This window comes from Odocoileus virginianus, chromosome 21 (assembly GCF_023699985.2).
Source record: "Odocoileus virginianus isolate 20LAN1187 ecotype Illinois chromosome 21, Ovbor_1.2, whole genome shotgun sequence".
NCBI lineage: Eukaryota > Metazoa > Chordata > Mammalia > Artiodactyla > Cervidae > Odocoileus > Odocoileus virginianus.
The window spans coordinates 34,462,885-34,478,717 of record NC_069694.1 but is presented as its reverse complement, the minus strand read 5'-3'; the positions used below and the strand labels follow the sequence as shown (position 1 = coordinate 34,478,717).

Sequence of the window (15,833 nt, the reverse complement as noted above, 5' to 3'; positions counted from 1 at the left end):
GCAATGAAAATAACAGAAACAAATAAATGGGACCTAATTAAACTTAAAAGCTTTTGCACAGCAAAGGAAACATAAACAAAACAAAAAGACAACCCTCAGAATGGGAGAAGATATACACCAGTCAGAAAATGGGTAGAAGACTAAATAGATATTGCTCCAGAGAAGACATACAGATGGCCAAGAAGCACTTGAAATGATGCTCAGCATCACTAATTGTTGAAATGCAAGTCAAAACTACATTGAGGTATCACCTCATACCCATCAGAATGACCATCATCAAAAAATCTACAAAAACTAAATGTTGGAGAGGTTGTGGAATAAAGGGAACCCTCGTATGCTATTGGTGGAAACATAAGTCGGTACAGCTGCTGTGGAGGCTCCATACTGTTTATGGAGGTTCCTTATAAAAGCTAAAAATAGAAGTACCATATGACCCAGCAATCCCAATCCTAAACCTATACCCAAAGAAAACCATAATTCCAAAAGACACATGCAACCAGTGCTCACTGCAGCAGTATTTACAATAGACAGAACATGAAAGCAACCTAAATGTTCATCAGCAGAGGAATGGATAAAAAAGATGTGGTACATGTATACAATGGAATATTACTCAGCCATAAAAAAGAACAAAATAATACCATTTGCAGCAACATGGATGACCTAGAGACTGTCATACTGAGTGAAGTAAGTCAGACACAGAAAGGCAAACATGATATCGCTTATATGTGGAATCTAAAAAAGGGTGCAAATGTACTTACATATAAAACAGAAGTAGAGTAACAGACATAGAAAACAAACCTATGGTAACCTGGGGATAAGGGGGTGGAGGGATAAATAAGGGAGGTTGGCACTGACACACGCATACTGCTATATATGAAATAGACAATAGTATTTGAAACTGGTTTCCATCTTCCATTGTGCCCCCTAATAATCCACATGCTCCCTAAAATAGTCGTTCTTAAAGTGTCATTATGTTTCTTCTTTTTAAACCCTTCAGTAGATCACAGCATTAGAGTCCCTCAGTGATTTCCTGAAAGCAGTTTCTCCATCCTTACTCCACTCCCCCTGACCATGCAGCTAAGTCCACTGTCCACTGCTCAGACTCCCTGAGGCTTCAAGCTGGGTGAAGCACCTGAAGCTTCCTCTTTCTCAAATGTCTTCATTCTTCAGCCCACACTTTCCTTCTTATCTTCCCAACAAGCCTAATTCCATCTTTGAGAAACTAGTTCAGATGTCTCCTCCTTAAATGTCCTCTTCTCACATAATTTGATCCTCAATTTACTTCTATCCTTGCACATGACTTGTTGCTGTCATAGTGTAGTTGTTTGTTTATAGGTTTGTCCTGTGTAGAGAGTGCCACTCTCTTGATTTGTCCCTTTATTGTCCAACACTTGACACGATGCCTAGCACATAGTAGAGACTCAGTGTTTGTGGAATGGGACTGAAATAACAAGATGCCTAGCTATTTGTTTATTGAAATCGAAAGTTCTTGAGAAGCTCTCTTATAGGCTCAGGTATACTGGGATCACCTAGATTTTGTGATTAGTAGATGAAATTCTGTAGCACCTTAAAATTCACCAGCAGACATATAGGTATAATGTGGGCTACAGGGAGTTTGATTTTAAAATCTGACTTAATCAAAATGTATTGGCCACTGGACACTCTAGACCCATGCTAGTAAATGGCAGTAAAATATTTGGACATCTCCTAGCATCATTTCAGAGGCCCTCTTCTATCTCATGGTTTCTCCAGTGAGTCCACTTGGAGGCCAGGTTAGCCCTGAGGATTGGACCTTATGCAGTGGAAATTTCTCCTTCATGGATCACAGCCTCATCCTGTCAAAGGGGCTTGCATAACTCAATGAAGCTATGAGCCATGCCATACAGGGCCACCCAAGGCAGATGGGGACAGATGTGTCATAGTGTAGAGTTCTGACAAAATGTGGTCTGCTGGAGGAAGAACTTGCAACCCACTCCAGTACTGTTGCCTGTAAAACCTCATGGACAGTATGAAAGTGCAAAAAGTTATGACACTGGAAGATCAGCCCCCCAGGTTGAAAGTTGTCCAGTATGCTACTGGGGAAGAGTGGAGGGCAATTACTAATAGCTCCAGAAAGAATGAAGTGGCTGGGCCAAAGTGGAAACAGCACTCGGTTGTATATGTGTCTGGTGGTGATAGTAAAGCCCAATGCTATGAAGGACAGTATTGCACACCAACCTGGAATATTAGGTCCATGAATCAAGGTTAAATTGGATACGGTCAAGCAGAAGATGTCAAGAGTGAACATCAACATCTTAGGAATCAGTGAACTAAAATGGACATGAATGGATGAGTTTAATTCAGATGGCTATTATATCTACTACTGTGGGCAAGAATCCCTTAGAAGAAATGGAGTAGCCCTCATAGTCAACAAAAGAGTCCAAAATGCAGCACTTGGGTGCAGTCTCAAAAATGACAGAATGATCTCAGTTAATTTCCAAGTCAAACTATTCAATATCACAGTAATCCAAGTCTATGCCCCAACCACTGATGCTGAAGAAGCTGAAGTTGACCAGTTCTATGAAGACCTGCAAGACCATCTAGAACTAACACCAAAAAATGATGTCGTTTTCATCACAAGGGATTGAAATGAAAAAGTAGGAAGTCAAAAGATACCTGGAATAATAGACACATTTGGCCTTAAAGTACAAAATGAAGAAGGGCAGAGGCTCACAGAATTATGTCAGGAGAATTCACTAGTCTTAGCAAATACCCTTTTCAAAGAGCCACTCTGCACATAGACATCACCAGATGGTCAAAACTGAAATCAGTTGATTATGTTCTTTGCAACTGAAGATGGAGATGCTCTATACAGTCAGCAAAAATAAGACCTGGAGCCGACTGTGGCTTAGATGATGAGCTCCTTACTGCAAAATTCAGGCTTAAATTGAAGAAAGTAGGGAAAACCATTGCCTACTACAAAAGTAGGCAACTCAGGTATGACCTAAATCAAATCCCTTATGATTATACAGTAGAGGTGATAGATTCAAGGGATTAGATCTGGAATACAGAGTGCTTGAAGAACTATGGATGGATGTTCATAAAATTGTATAGTAGGCAGTGACCAAAACCACCCCAGAGGGAAAAAATGCAAGAAGGCAAAGTGGTTGTCTGAAGAGGCTTTACAAATAGCTCAGGAAAGAAGTGAAAAGCAAGGGAGAAAGGGAAATATATGCCTAACTGAAAGCAGTTCCAGAGACTAACAAGGAGAAATAAGAAGGCCTTCTTAAGTGAACAATGCAAAGAAGTGGAGGAAAACAGTAGAATAGGCAAGACTAGAGATCTCTTCAAGAAAATTGGAGTTATCAAGGGAACATTGATATCCAACATCACTGGATGGTGACTGCAGCCATGAAATTAAAAGATACTTGCTCCTTGGAAGGAAAGCTATGACAAACCTAGGAAGCATATTAAAAAGAGATGACATTTTGCTAACAAAGGTCCATATAGCCTATGTACTGATGTGAGACTTGGTTCATTAAGAAGGCTGAGTACTGAAGAATTGATGCTTTTGAATTGTGCTGGAGAAGACTTTTGAGTCCCTTGGACAGCAAGATGATGAAAGCAGTCAATCCTAAAGAAAATCAACCCTGTTATTCATTGGAAGGACTGATGCTGAAGCTCTGATACTTTGGCTACTAGATGTGAAGAGCAGACTCACTGGAAAAGACCCTAATGCTGGGAAAGATTGAAGACAAAAGGAGAAGTGGTGGCAAAGGAATAGATGGTTATATAGCATCACCAACTCACCAGACACGGACTTGAGCAAACTCTGGGGGATAGTGGAGGACAGAGGAGCATGGTGTGCTGCAGTAGATGGGGTCACAGAGAGTCAGACATGACTAGTGGCTGAAGAAGAACAACAACAACAGTGGATATTTGTTTTCCTAATATCTAGCAGAACTTAGCTTGAAGGAATGTCTAAAATTACTCTATGTATATATACATATATAATATATTCATTGCTAATTTTTACAGTTAAAGTACCAACTCTATTGGTTCAGTTCAGTCCCTCAGTTCAGTTCAGTCGCTTAGTCATGTCTGACTCTTTGTGACCCCATGAACTGCAGCACACCAGGCCTCCCTCCCTGTCCATCAACAACTCCCAGAGTTTACTCAAACTCATGTCCATCAAGTCGGTGATGCCATCCAGCCATCTCATCCTCTGTCGTCCCCTTCTCCTCCTGCCCCTAGTCTCTTCCAGCATCAGGGTCTTTTCCAATGAGTCAACTCTTCGCATGAGGTGACCAAAGTACTGGAGTTTCAGCTTCAGCATCAGTTCTTTCAGTGAACACCCATCAGTCCCTCAGTCGTGTCCAACTCTTTGTGACCCCAAGGATTGCAACATGCCAGACCTCCCTATCCATCACCAACTCCTGGAGTTTCCCAAACTCATGTCCATTGAGTCAGTGATAATATCCAACCATCTCATCCTCTGTTGTCCCCTTCTCCTCCCGCCTTCAGTCTTTCCGAGCATCAGTGTCTTTTCCAGTGAGTCAGTTCTTCACATCTGGTGGCCAAAGTATTGGAGTTTCAGATTCAACATCAGTCCTTCCAGTGAACACTCAGAACTGATCTCCTTTAGGATGGACTGGTTGAATCCCCTTGCAGTCCAAGGGATTCTCAAGAGTCTTCTCCAACACCACAGTTCAAAAGCATCAATTCTTCAGTGCTCATCTCTCTTTATAGTCCAACTCTCACATCCATACATGACTACTGGAAAAACCATAGCCTTGATCACACAGACCTTTGTTGGCAAAGAAATGTCTCTGCTTTTTAATATGCTGTCTAGGTTGGTCATGAATTTCCTTCCAAGGAGTAAGTGTCTTTTAATTTCATGGCTGCAATCACCATCTGCAGTGGTTTTGGAGTCCAAAAAAATAAAGTCTGCCACTGTTTCCACTGTCTCCCCATCTATTTGCCATGAAGTGATGGGACTGGATGCCATGATCTTTAGTTTTCTGAATGTTGAGCTTTAAACCTACTTTTTCACTCTCAGCTTTCACTTTCATCAAGAGGCTGTTTAGTTGTTTTTCACTTTCTGCCATAAGGGTGATGTCATCTGCATATCTGAGGTTATTAATATTTCTCCCAGCAATCCTGATTCCAGCTTGTGCTTCATCCAGTCAAGCATTTCTCATGATGTACTCTGCGTATAATTTAAATAAGCAGGGTGACAATATACAGCCTTAACATACTCCTTTTCCTGTTTGGAACCAGTCTGTTGTTCCATGTCCAGTTCTAACTATTGCTTCCTGACCTGCATACAAGTTTCTCAACGGGCAGGTCAGGTGGTCTGGTATTACCATCTCTTTCACAATTTTCCACAGTTTATTGTGATCCACACAGTGAAAGGCTTTGTCATACTCAGTAAAGCAGAAATAGATGTTTTTCTGGAACTCTCTTGCCTTTTTGATGACCCAGCAGATGTTGGCAATTTGATCTCTTGTTCCTCTGCATTTTCTAAAACTAGTTGAACATCTGGAAGTTCACAGTTCATGTACTGTTGAAGCCTGGCTTGGAGAATTTTGAGCATTACTTTACTAGCATGTGAGATCAGTGCAGTTATGCAGTAGTTTGAATATTCTTCGGCATTGCCTTTCTTTGGGATTGGAATGAAAAAGGACCTTTTCCAGTCCTGTGGCCACTGCTGACTTTTCCAAATTTGCTGGCATATTGAGTGCAGCCCTTTCACAGCATCATCTTTTAGGATTTGAAATAGCTCAACTGGAATTCCATCACCTCCACTAGCTTTGTTTGTAGTGATGCTTCCTAACTTGACTTCACATTCCAGGATGTCTGGCTCTAGGTGAGTGCGAGTGATCACACCATCATGGTCATCTGGGTCGTGAAGATCTTTTTTGTACAGTTCTGTGTATTCTTGCCATCTCTTCTTAATATCTTCTGCTTCTGTTAGGTCCATATCATTTCTGTCCTTTATTGAGCCCATCTTTGCATGAAATGTTCCCTTGGTGTATCTAATTTTCTTGAAGAGATCTCTAGTCTTTCCCATTCTATTGTTTTCCTCTATTTCTTTGCATTGATCACTAAGGAGTGCTTTCTTCTCTCTCCTTGCTATTCTTTGGAACTCTGCATTCAGATGGGAATATCTTCCCTTTTCTCCTTTGTTTTTTGCTTCTCTTCTTTTCACAGCTATTTTTAAGGCCTCCTCAGACAGCTATTTTGCTTTTTTGCATTTCTTTTTCGTTGGGATGGTCTTGATCCTTGTCTCCTGTACAATGTCACAAACCTCCATCCGTAGTTCATCAGGCACTCTATCAGGTCTAATCCCTTACATGTATTTCCCACTTCCACTGTATAATCATAAGGGATTTTATTTAGGTCATACATGAATGGTATTGGTTTTCCCTACTTTCTTTAATTCTGAATTTGGCAATAAGGAGTTCATGATCTGAGCCACAGTCAGCTCTCGGTCTTGTTTTTGCTGACTGTATAGAGCTTCTCCATCTTTGGCTGCAAAGAATATAATCAATCTAACTTTGGTGTTGAGCATCTGATGATGTCCATGTGTAAAGTCTTCTCTTGTATTGTTGGAAGAGGGTGTTTGCTATGACCAGGGTATTCTTTTGGCAAAACTCTATTAGCCTTTGACTTGCTTCATACTGTGCTCCAAGGCCAAATTTGCCTGTTAGAGGTGTTTTTGACTTCCTACTTTTGCATTCCAGTCCCCTATAATGAAAATGATATCTTTTTTGGGTGTTAGTTATAAAAGGTCTTGTAAGTCTTCATAGAACCATTCAACTTCAAGTTCTTCAGCATTACTGGTTGGGGCATAGACTTGGATTTCCGTGATATTGAATGGTTTGCCTTGGAAATGAACAGCAATCATTCTGTCATATTGAGATTGCATCCAAGTACTGCATTTCAGACCCTTTTGTTGACTATGATGGCTACTCCATTTCTCTAAGGGATTCTTGCCCACAATAGTAGATATGATGGTCCTCTGAGTTAAATTCACCCATTCCAGTCCATTTTAGTTCGCTGACCTAAAATGTCGACATTCACTCTTGCCATCTCCTATTTGACCACTTCCAGTTTGCCTTGATTCATGGACCTAACCTTCCAGGTTCCTATGCAATATTGCTCTTTACAGCATCGGACCTTGCTTCCATCACCAGTCACATCCACAGCTGGGTGTTGTTTTTGCCTTGCGTCCATCCCTTCATTCTTTCTGGAGTTATTTCTCCACTGATCTCCAGTAGCATATTGGGCACCTACTGACCTGGGGAGTTCATCTTTCAGTGTCCTATCTTTTTGCCTTTTCATACTGTTCATGGGTTTCTCAAGGCAAGAATACTGAAGTGGTTTGCCATTCCCTTCTCCAGCGAATCACATTTTGTCAGAACTCTCCACCATTACCTGTCTGTCTTGGGTGGCCCTACATGGCATGGCTCATAGTTTCATTGAGATAGACAAGGCTGTGGTCCAGGTGATAGAGATCTAAAAATGTGTATAACAGACTTGACACTACTACATGTCTCCTTTGCTCATACATTTAAGAAATACTAATTAAGCACCTACTATATGCTAGTTCTGGGCCATGGGAATATAGCAGTGATCAAAAAACTAAACCCAAATCTGTTAAGCTTACATTCTGGTAGATGAGACAACTAGTAAGTAAAATACCGATTTTATGAGCTGAAGAAAATAAGAGAGTGTGAGATTGGGGGCATAGGCAGAGGGAGATGTTGCAGTTTTAAAGGTTGATTATGAAGTGGCTTATTGAGAAGGTGACCTCTGAGGAAAGCCCTGAAGGAGAAAAGAGAGCACACTTATTGGGGAAAGATTGTTCCAAGCAGGAATAACCAATCTCCAGGACAGGAGGGTCCTGATGTACATAAGAGCCAGTGTCTAAAGAGGTGACAAATGGAAGAGGAAACTAGGTGATCTCAGGTCAAGGGCCCTAGTATTGCGGGAGATCCTGTGGGTTCTCATAAGGACATTGACGCTGACACTGAGCAGTACAGAGAACCACTGGAAGGTTGGACATGAGGTATAGCATAATCTGACTTAGGATAATCTCTCTAACTGTGTTGAGGATAGATGTTAGGGCCAAGGGGAAAAGCAAAGATAAGACAGGAAGTTGTTGCAGTCAATCCAGGAGAGAAATGATGGTGACATTCATGGAGAAGTGATTGGTCCTGAAGGGACAAGAAGTGGTAAAATTCCAAATGCTTCTTTGATGCCACATAGGCAAAGGGAGAGAAAGAGAAGGGTCAAGTCCAAGTCTGAGGTTTCTAGGTTACTGGAAGGATGAGGATGGCCTTAACTGTGATAGATAAGGTGGTGGGAGGAGAGGGTTTGAAGGGCAGTTGGGGAGGATGTTATTAGACAACTGAGTGAGCTTGTAAGAAGACAGTTGGATGTATGAGTTTGGAGTTCAGGGATGAAGTCGGACTGAAGATAAATTTAGGAGTCATCTGCGTGAGAATGGATGAGCTCACCAAGAAAGTGAATGTGGATGGAAAATAGAAAAAAGAAGAGGTCCATGGACAGAGCTACCCAGGGAAAACAGACCTAAGCTCAGAGAAGCTGTGGAGGGTGGGAAGAGATGACACAAAAGGTAAGAAAGTGCCCTGTCTGGAGAAAGCAAGCACGGAGGAGGGAGAAACCCATGGGGTCAAATGCTGCTGCTGAGTCGAATTAGTCAAGTACTAAAAACCTCACCAGCCCATCTAGCAAAGTGAAAGGAGTTGGCGCCTTTGAAAAGAGCAGTTCTAACAGTGGAAGCAAGTGTGAATTAGAGTAGATCCTGTAGGGATGAAGAGGACAGGGACTGGAGAAATGTGCAAACAAGTATTCCAAGGCATTTTTTAAGATGAGCAGAGAAACGTGGGGATAACTGAAGGCAGAAATGAGTAGGGATGGGTTTTGTTGTAAGTTGTGAAAGATAATCACATGTCTGTATGCTGGTGGAAATGACTCTGTGTCGAGGGAAAATGAATGATTTAAAAGAGAAGAATTTCTGGGGTGTGGTCTTCAATAGGAGAATGGGATTAGGATGCAAAGTACAAGTGAGAGGTGAGGAGGAATAACAAGGGAGGAAGGCGGCTGCAGAAGTAGAGTTGACAGGTGGGCAATGGGAGCTTTGGGAGATCTTGGTCATTCATCAGCTGAAAGTGAGGATAGAGGGGGAAGTAGTGTCTAAGCAGAGAGGAGAAGGTATGAAATAGGTGTCTAGGAGTGTGGGACAGTAAACAGATGATGAAAATGTAGTACAATGTTTGGGGCAGAATTTAGGGCCAACTTGAGTTCTGTCATCACAAACTTATGATTAGGTCACTCGGCATGGCTTTACACAGCCACGTTCCACTGTGAGGACAAAGTGGAGCCGACAGTGCAGATCCAGGAGGTTGCTCACTGGACCTCCCAGGCCTGGGGGTGTGTTGGATTTGGGAAATCAAGCATTCCCTATTTGAGAGGACTCTAGAAGAAGCAGCATCATCTTAAGGAGCTGGATTTAGAGAAAGTTCAAGAAAACAATCTGAAAAGAGGTTGAAGTTTTGGAGGACAATGATGCTATTATGTTCCAAGGAAGTGTGGAAGGATTGGGAGAGTTTTGGAGGATGGGTGATGGGGACCTGCTGAGCAAGATGGAGATTCTATTGCAGGAGGTAAGTGATGGCCTGCAGTCTGAACCCGAGCTTCTTGTAGAGATGAGGTCTCAGAACAAGGTGTTGTGACAAGACTGGGAGTTCTGGGGCATAAGGGACTGGGAGGGGGACATTTTATCAAAAGCCAGAGTCCTTGACTCTTTTCTTCAGTCCTATCACTATTTTCTAGCTGTAGATCTCATGGTTTCTTCAGACAGAGGCATACAGGCTATCCCAGTGTGGAGAACAGATTGAGGCAGAGCTTCCCTGGTTAGAGCTGAAGGGGAAGAAGGCAGTATCCCTTAGAGGGTCCAGGAGAGCGGCCACATTTCTAGAGCGCCTCAGAGGTCCTCATATCTCATGTAGTCATAGCTCCTATGCTGAAGAGAGACACCGAGGAAAATGCAAAGCCATGTATGAGAAAGTAGAGATTACATACCCAATAATCACATAAGTCTTTTTAAATCCTTTGTCAACAGTGCTGATTGCTTTTTTATTCCATGTAATAAACTTTTCAGATAAACAAGTGGTTTGCAATATCCCTTGAGATCTCTTCATGTCATTTATGATCCGGATAGCATTACTGTTGTTACCTATTATGTACATAGAAAAAAACCATAGTTTTGCACAATCTTGACTTATTAATAGGTTGGGTTCTTCAGAAGCAGAATGTGAAGCAGAGGTCTGAATGCAAAGGGTTGGTTATGGGAGTGCCCCCAGGAGAGCCCAGTCAAGAGAGAAAAGGAGAGACCCAGAAAATGTAAATTTAGGAGATGTGTTAAGGAGGTAGCTTCAGCCTGCAACCCTGCAAGGGAGCTCTCGAGAGTGACAACTCAGGTTCCAATCTGATTAGACAGAAGGCTTATTTCCACACCTGTGAGGAGATAGCAAAGGAGGAGGTCGCAGGGGAAGCTGTGAGCCCCTAGGTACTTCCAGGCAAAACATCCAGGAGTCCAAGGGCTATTCTTCAAAGACAAGTAGCTGGCACAGTTCAAGAAAATTGGAGATAGCAAGGGAACATTTCATGCAAAGATGGGCTCAAAAAAGGACAGAAATGATATGGACCTAACAGAAGCAGAAGATATTAAGAAGAGGTGGCAAGGATACACAGAAGAGTTGTACAGAAAAGATCTTCATGACCCAGATGAGAGCGATGGTGTGATCACTCACCTAAGCCAGACATCCTGGAATGTGAAGTCAAGTGAGCCTTAGGAAGCATCACTACGCACAAAGCTAGTGGAAGGTGATGGAATTCCAGTTGAGCTATTTCAAATCCTAAAAGATGATGCTGTGAAAGGGCTGCACTCAATATGCCAGCAAATTTGGAAAAGTCAGCAGTGGCCACAGGACTGGAAAAGATCAGTTTTCATTCCAATCCCAAAGAAAGGCCATGACAAAGAATGTTCAAACTACTGCACAATTGCACTCATCTCACATGCTAGTAAAGTAATGCTCAAAATTCTCCAAGCCAGGCTTCAACAATATGTGAACTGTGAACTTGCAGATGTTTGTTCAAACCGGTTTTTAAAAAGGCAGAGGAACCAGAGATCAAATTGCCAACATCCACTGGATCATCAAAAAAGCAAGAGAGTTCCAGAAAAACATCTATTTCTGCTTTATTGATTATGCCAAAGCCTTTAACTGTGTGGATCACAACAAATTAGAAAATTCTGAAGGAGATGGTAATACCAGACCACCTGACCTGCCTCTTGAGAAATCTGTATGCAGACCATGAAGCAACAGTTAGAACTGGACATGGAACAACAGACTGGTTCCAAATAGGAAAAGGAGTATGTCAAGGCTGTATATTGTCACCCTGCTTATTTAAATTATATGCAGAATACATCATGAGAAATGCTTGACTGGATGAAGCACAAGCTGGAATCAGGATTGCTGGGAGAAATATCAATAACCTCAGATATGCAGATGACACCACCCTCATGGCAGAAAGTGAAGAACTAAACAGCCTCTTGATGAAAGTGAAAGAGGCGAGTGAAAAAGTTGGCTTAAAGCTCAACATTCAGAAAACTAAGATCATGGCATCCAGTCCCATCACTTCATGGCAAATAGATGGGGAGACAGTGGAAACAGTGGCTGACTTTATTTTAGGGGGCTCCAAAATCACTGCAGATGATGATTGCAGCCATGAAATTAAAAGACGCTTACTCCTTGGAAGGAAAGTTATGACCAACCTAGACAGCATATTAAAAAGCAGAGACAAAACAATAAAATAAAAAACAGAGACATTACATTGTCAACAAAGGTCTGTCTAGCCAAGGCTATGGTTTTTCCAGTAGTCATGTATAGATGTGAGAGTTGGACTATAAAGAAAACTGAGCCCCAAAGAATTGATGCTTTTGAACTGTGGTGTTGGAGAAGACTTTTGAGAGTCCCTTGGACTGCAAGGAGATCCAGCCAGTCCATCCTAAAGGAGATCAGTCCTAGGTGTTCATTGGAAGGGCTGATATTGAAGCTGAAACTCCAATACTTTGGTGACCTGAAATGAAGAACTGACTCGTTGGAAAAGACCCTGATACTGAGAAAGACTGAAGGCGGGAGGAGAAGGGGATGACAGAGGATGAAATGGTTGATGGCATCACTGACTCAATGGGCATAAGTTTGGGTCAACTCCAGGAGTTGGTGATGGACAGGGAGGCCTGGTGTGCTGCAGTCCATGGGATCGCAAACAGTCAGACACGACTGGGTGACTGAACTGAACTGTACTGACGGGTCTTTGAAAGACACACACACAGACACACACCCCCAAGAAGCCCAGCAGTACCTTTTCTAAGTGAAAAGCTTTCTTTCGAGTGGCAGAGATAACCTGCATAGAGATTCAGACAATATTAATATCAGTTTTCTACTATCAGTAAGCAGGGTTGTTTTTTTTTTTTTAATATTTTGAATCTTGCTATCTTTTCCCTTGCACTTCTAGCAAGATTTTATTACCACACATGATTGTGTGTGTGTGCTAAGTCACTTCAGTCGTGTCTGACTCTGCAGTCCTATGGACTGTAGCCCTCTAGGCTACTCCATGGGATTCTCCAGGCAAGAATGCTGGAATGGGTTGCCGTCTCTTCCTCCAGGGGATCTTCCCAACCCAGGGATTGAACCTGCGTCTCTTAAGTCTCCTGCATTGGCAAGCAAGTTCTTTACCACTAGCACCACCTGGAAAGCCCATATTACAAAACACATGGGGCCAAATTTTGAGAAAATCCAGGTTAAGCCAGCTTGTCTTTTACCAGCTATATCTAAGCACAGTATTGAATGTGCTGTTTTAAATGAGAACAAAATGCATGTTTTAAAACTCCACTATTTTAGATGGACTTCAGTCTTCTTCACTTTCATTAAATATCCTTAAATGTAAACATTGTTTCAAAACTTACTACAAATAATTATTCTTATCTACATCCTCATATGTTTACTTCAAGCTGATTTCTGTTTTTCCCTTTAAATTGTGGCCTCTCTTCTAAGGATTAGAGAAGCATTATTTTAGAGTCTCAGTGTTAAACAATTTGTGTAACATCCAGCCCACTGACAGATTTAGAGATTAATTTCCAGACCTCTTGTGGTGCTGGGGGAAGCTCCTTAAGATTTTGAAAATGGCAACACTGTTGACTCCCTACTACTAAAGGTTACTTGTATCTGTATCCACTCTAATGTGCAAGGAAAGTTTAAGTGTGGTAAATATCAGTATGTTTTGCTTTATGGAAAACCCGTGAGGAAGAAAAACAATTTATGGGACAAAAACAGTTTATCCTTCATAAGGATGTATTTTACAGAATGTCCTTCCCTCCTTTCATTCTATAAGGATAACATTGCTGTTGCTAAACTGAGATTTACATATGAAAAATAGTTGAGTAGTTTTGAATAGTCATGTCTTGGGTTCTCCAGAAGCAAACCATGAGAGCCAAAGATTTGATGCTAGTGACAGACAAAAGGAGAGATTCGACTATGACTTATATGCTCTTTAGATCATGTTGAGAGTTGGTAGAAAACCTTTTTTTCCCCCTCCCAAGTATTTTGGCTTAGATACATCTCTAAATATGTGTTTGCTACATTTTAAAATAAGTGCATTTTCAGGGAAACTTAATCCATATGTTTCAACAAGACTATACATAAATCATCCAAATGTTGTTTTATTAGAGCTGCATGATGTCTAAGACGCCTTTTGAACTTTTTTGATAGTCCTTGTATTCTTTTCTGAAAAGCAGCAGGTAAGTTGCCAAGAGTAAACAAATCAAATAGCAAAAGATTTGAGTTCAGTTTGAAATGCTTAGCCCATTATTTTTGATTGGGTTCTGAACTTGGCAGTGCACATCACCTATTCCTGCCTGCGGGGCAAAGTGAAAACAATTTGAACGCTGTATTTCCCAACTGGGTCATTGACATTTGAGAATAATGCAGTACAGACAGAATCAGCATGTTTGGCAGGTGAGTGATACTTAACATGACCTCAGAAAGTTACTTCCTCAAGTTTGCAGATTCCTTAGCATGGAACACTGCTGTTCACATTGCAAAACAAAAGTCAGGACTGACAGCCATCAAGGGATTCATAGCAGGGATTTATCTGTTTCTCTTGTGCATCTTTAGGTGGAATGGTTGAAAAATGAAGACATCATCGATCCTGTGGAAGACCGGAATTTTTATATTACTATTGATCACAACCTCATCATCAAGCAGGCCCGCCTCTCAGATACCGCCAACTATACTTGTGTTGCCAAAAACATTGTCGCCAAGAGGAAAAGCACGACCGCAACTGTCATAGTCTATGGTGAGTGAGCTGTGTGCGCCTCCATCTAGCTCAGGTCAAACTGCAGTTTCTCATTGAATGGGAAAATAGCAAGTGAAGAGGGCCCTTCTCAGTCCCCATCGCAGCTCTCTTCCTGCTTCTCATGTGGACAGTGAGGTTTAACTGCTTTTCTGATGCTCATAAAAAAAACCTGGACTCGGAACTTCTAGCCCTTTGTCAGTTTATAGGACAGTAAAGGAAATCCACTGAGGGATCTGACTCTCTAAGAAGCATGAATGTCCTGAGTTTCAAACTGAACTCAGGAATCCAGCAGGGTTCCCTGCTTCCCTAAGCCCTGGCCCCTTCTCAGCCTAGACTCCTGAGACCTAGAGGGAGTTCTGAGATGAAGATACTTAAAGCAGCCTGCTGCTCTTTCTGTGGGCCTCAGGAGAGTGATTGCAAGATCTCAGGTAAACTGGAGCTGACATGTTCTCCAAACACATCAGAGCAGCTTTAACTGCCTAGAACTTGCTTTACACTCCATCAAGGACATCCACCGTGAAGACAAGGCCTGCCATTGTCATGCAGCTCTAGTCCTAACCTGTAGCAAGCTGCAACATGATGACTTCTTCAAAGAGCTTCTCTTCCATTCTCTGGCCTTTTCTAATCCATCTCTTCTCTAAGCCTATCATTTCTCCAGAAGGACTAAATGATTCCACACCCACTTTTGCCACTGCATGTGATGTTTTTATCTCCCTGTTTTAGCACTCAGCAGTTTTCTCATTTCACGAGCAGTTCCATCTGACCAGTGAGGTTTTTAAGCTCCTTGGTAGACAAAAGAGACAACTCTATACACTTATGCTTCTTACAGTGTTAGTTACACGGTCAATCTTTATATTCTTGGTGAGTTATTGTCTGAGAGGAAACTGAACAACCCTGAGACATGTTTTGAGGTTCATCCACCTCCAGAATGATAATGGCCACCACTTAAAAGGTAGGGAGCTGTTCACGGCTCCTTTGGTGTTAAACGACACTTCAGGAGATTTGTCACTGGCAAGTACGTGGCTCAGTGCACTTACTGCAGGTAGCACTGCTTGGCTGGATGCATCCTCGGGCTGAAGGATGTTATGAAAACAGAAACCACTGCGACATTCAAAAGGCTGAATGTAGTGATGCTTTAATGCTGTCATTTTCATTACAGGACAGATGCATACTTCTTTTTTAAAAAAATCCTCTGAATACTCTTGAAGTTTAATTTCCTTAAGTCACAGTGAAGTGTTTCTCACTTTTGGTCTTTTTCTAGACTCTCTGAATGACTTAATAAACAGCACTGGAAATGCAAAAAAAAAAAAAAAAAAAAGGGTCCATCACAGTTTGTACCAATCGTAAGTGATTAATGAGGGCAGACTCTTAAATAGATGTATTACATAGAAGCAATTTTTTTCCTA

General features: G+C 41.7%; 1 protein-coding gene across 2 annotated transcripts in view; it reads left to right on the top strand.

Moving 5' to 3' along the window:
• The window catches only part of UNC5C (unc-5 netrin receptor C), a 397,240-nt gene that overhangs the window by 308,470 nt on the left and 72,937 nt on the right, over window positions 1–15,833 (top strand). For both annotated transcript variants that reach the window (XM_070452160.1, XM_070452159.1), the window contains exon 5: window positions 14,247–14,427. In XM_070452160.1, the coding sequence (XP_070308261.1) occupies window positions 14,247–14,427 (181 nt within the window). The remainder of the gene's footprint in view (window positions 1–14,246; window positions 14,428–15,833) is intronic.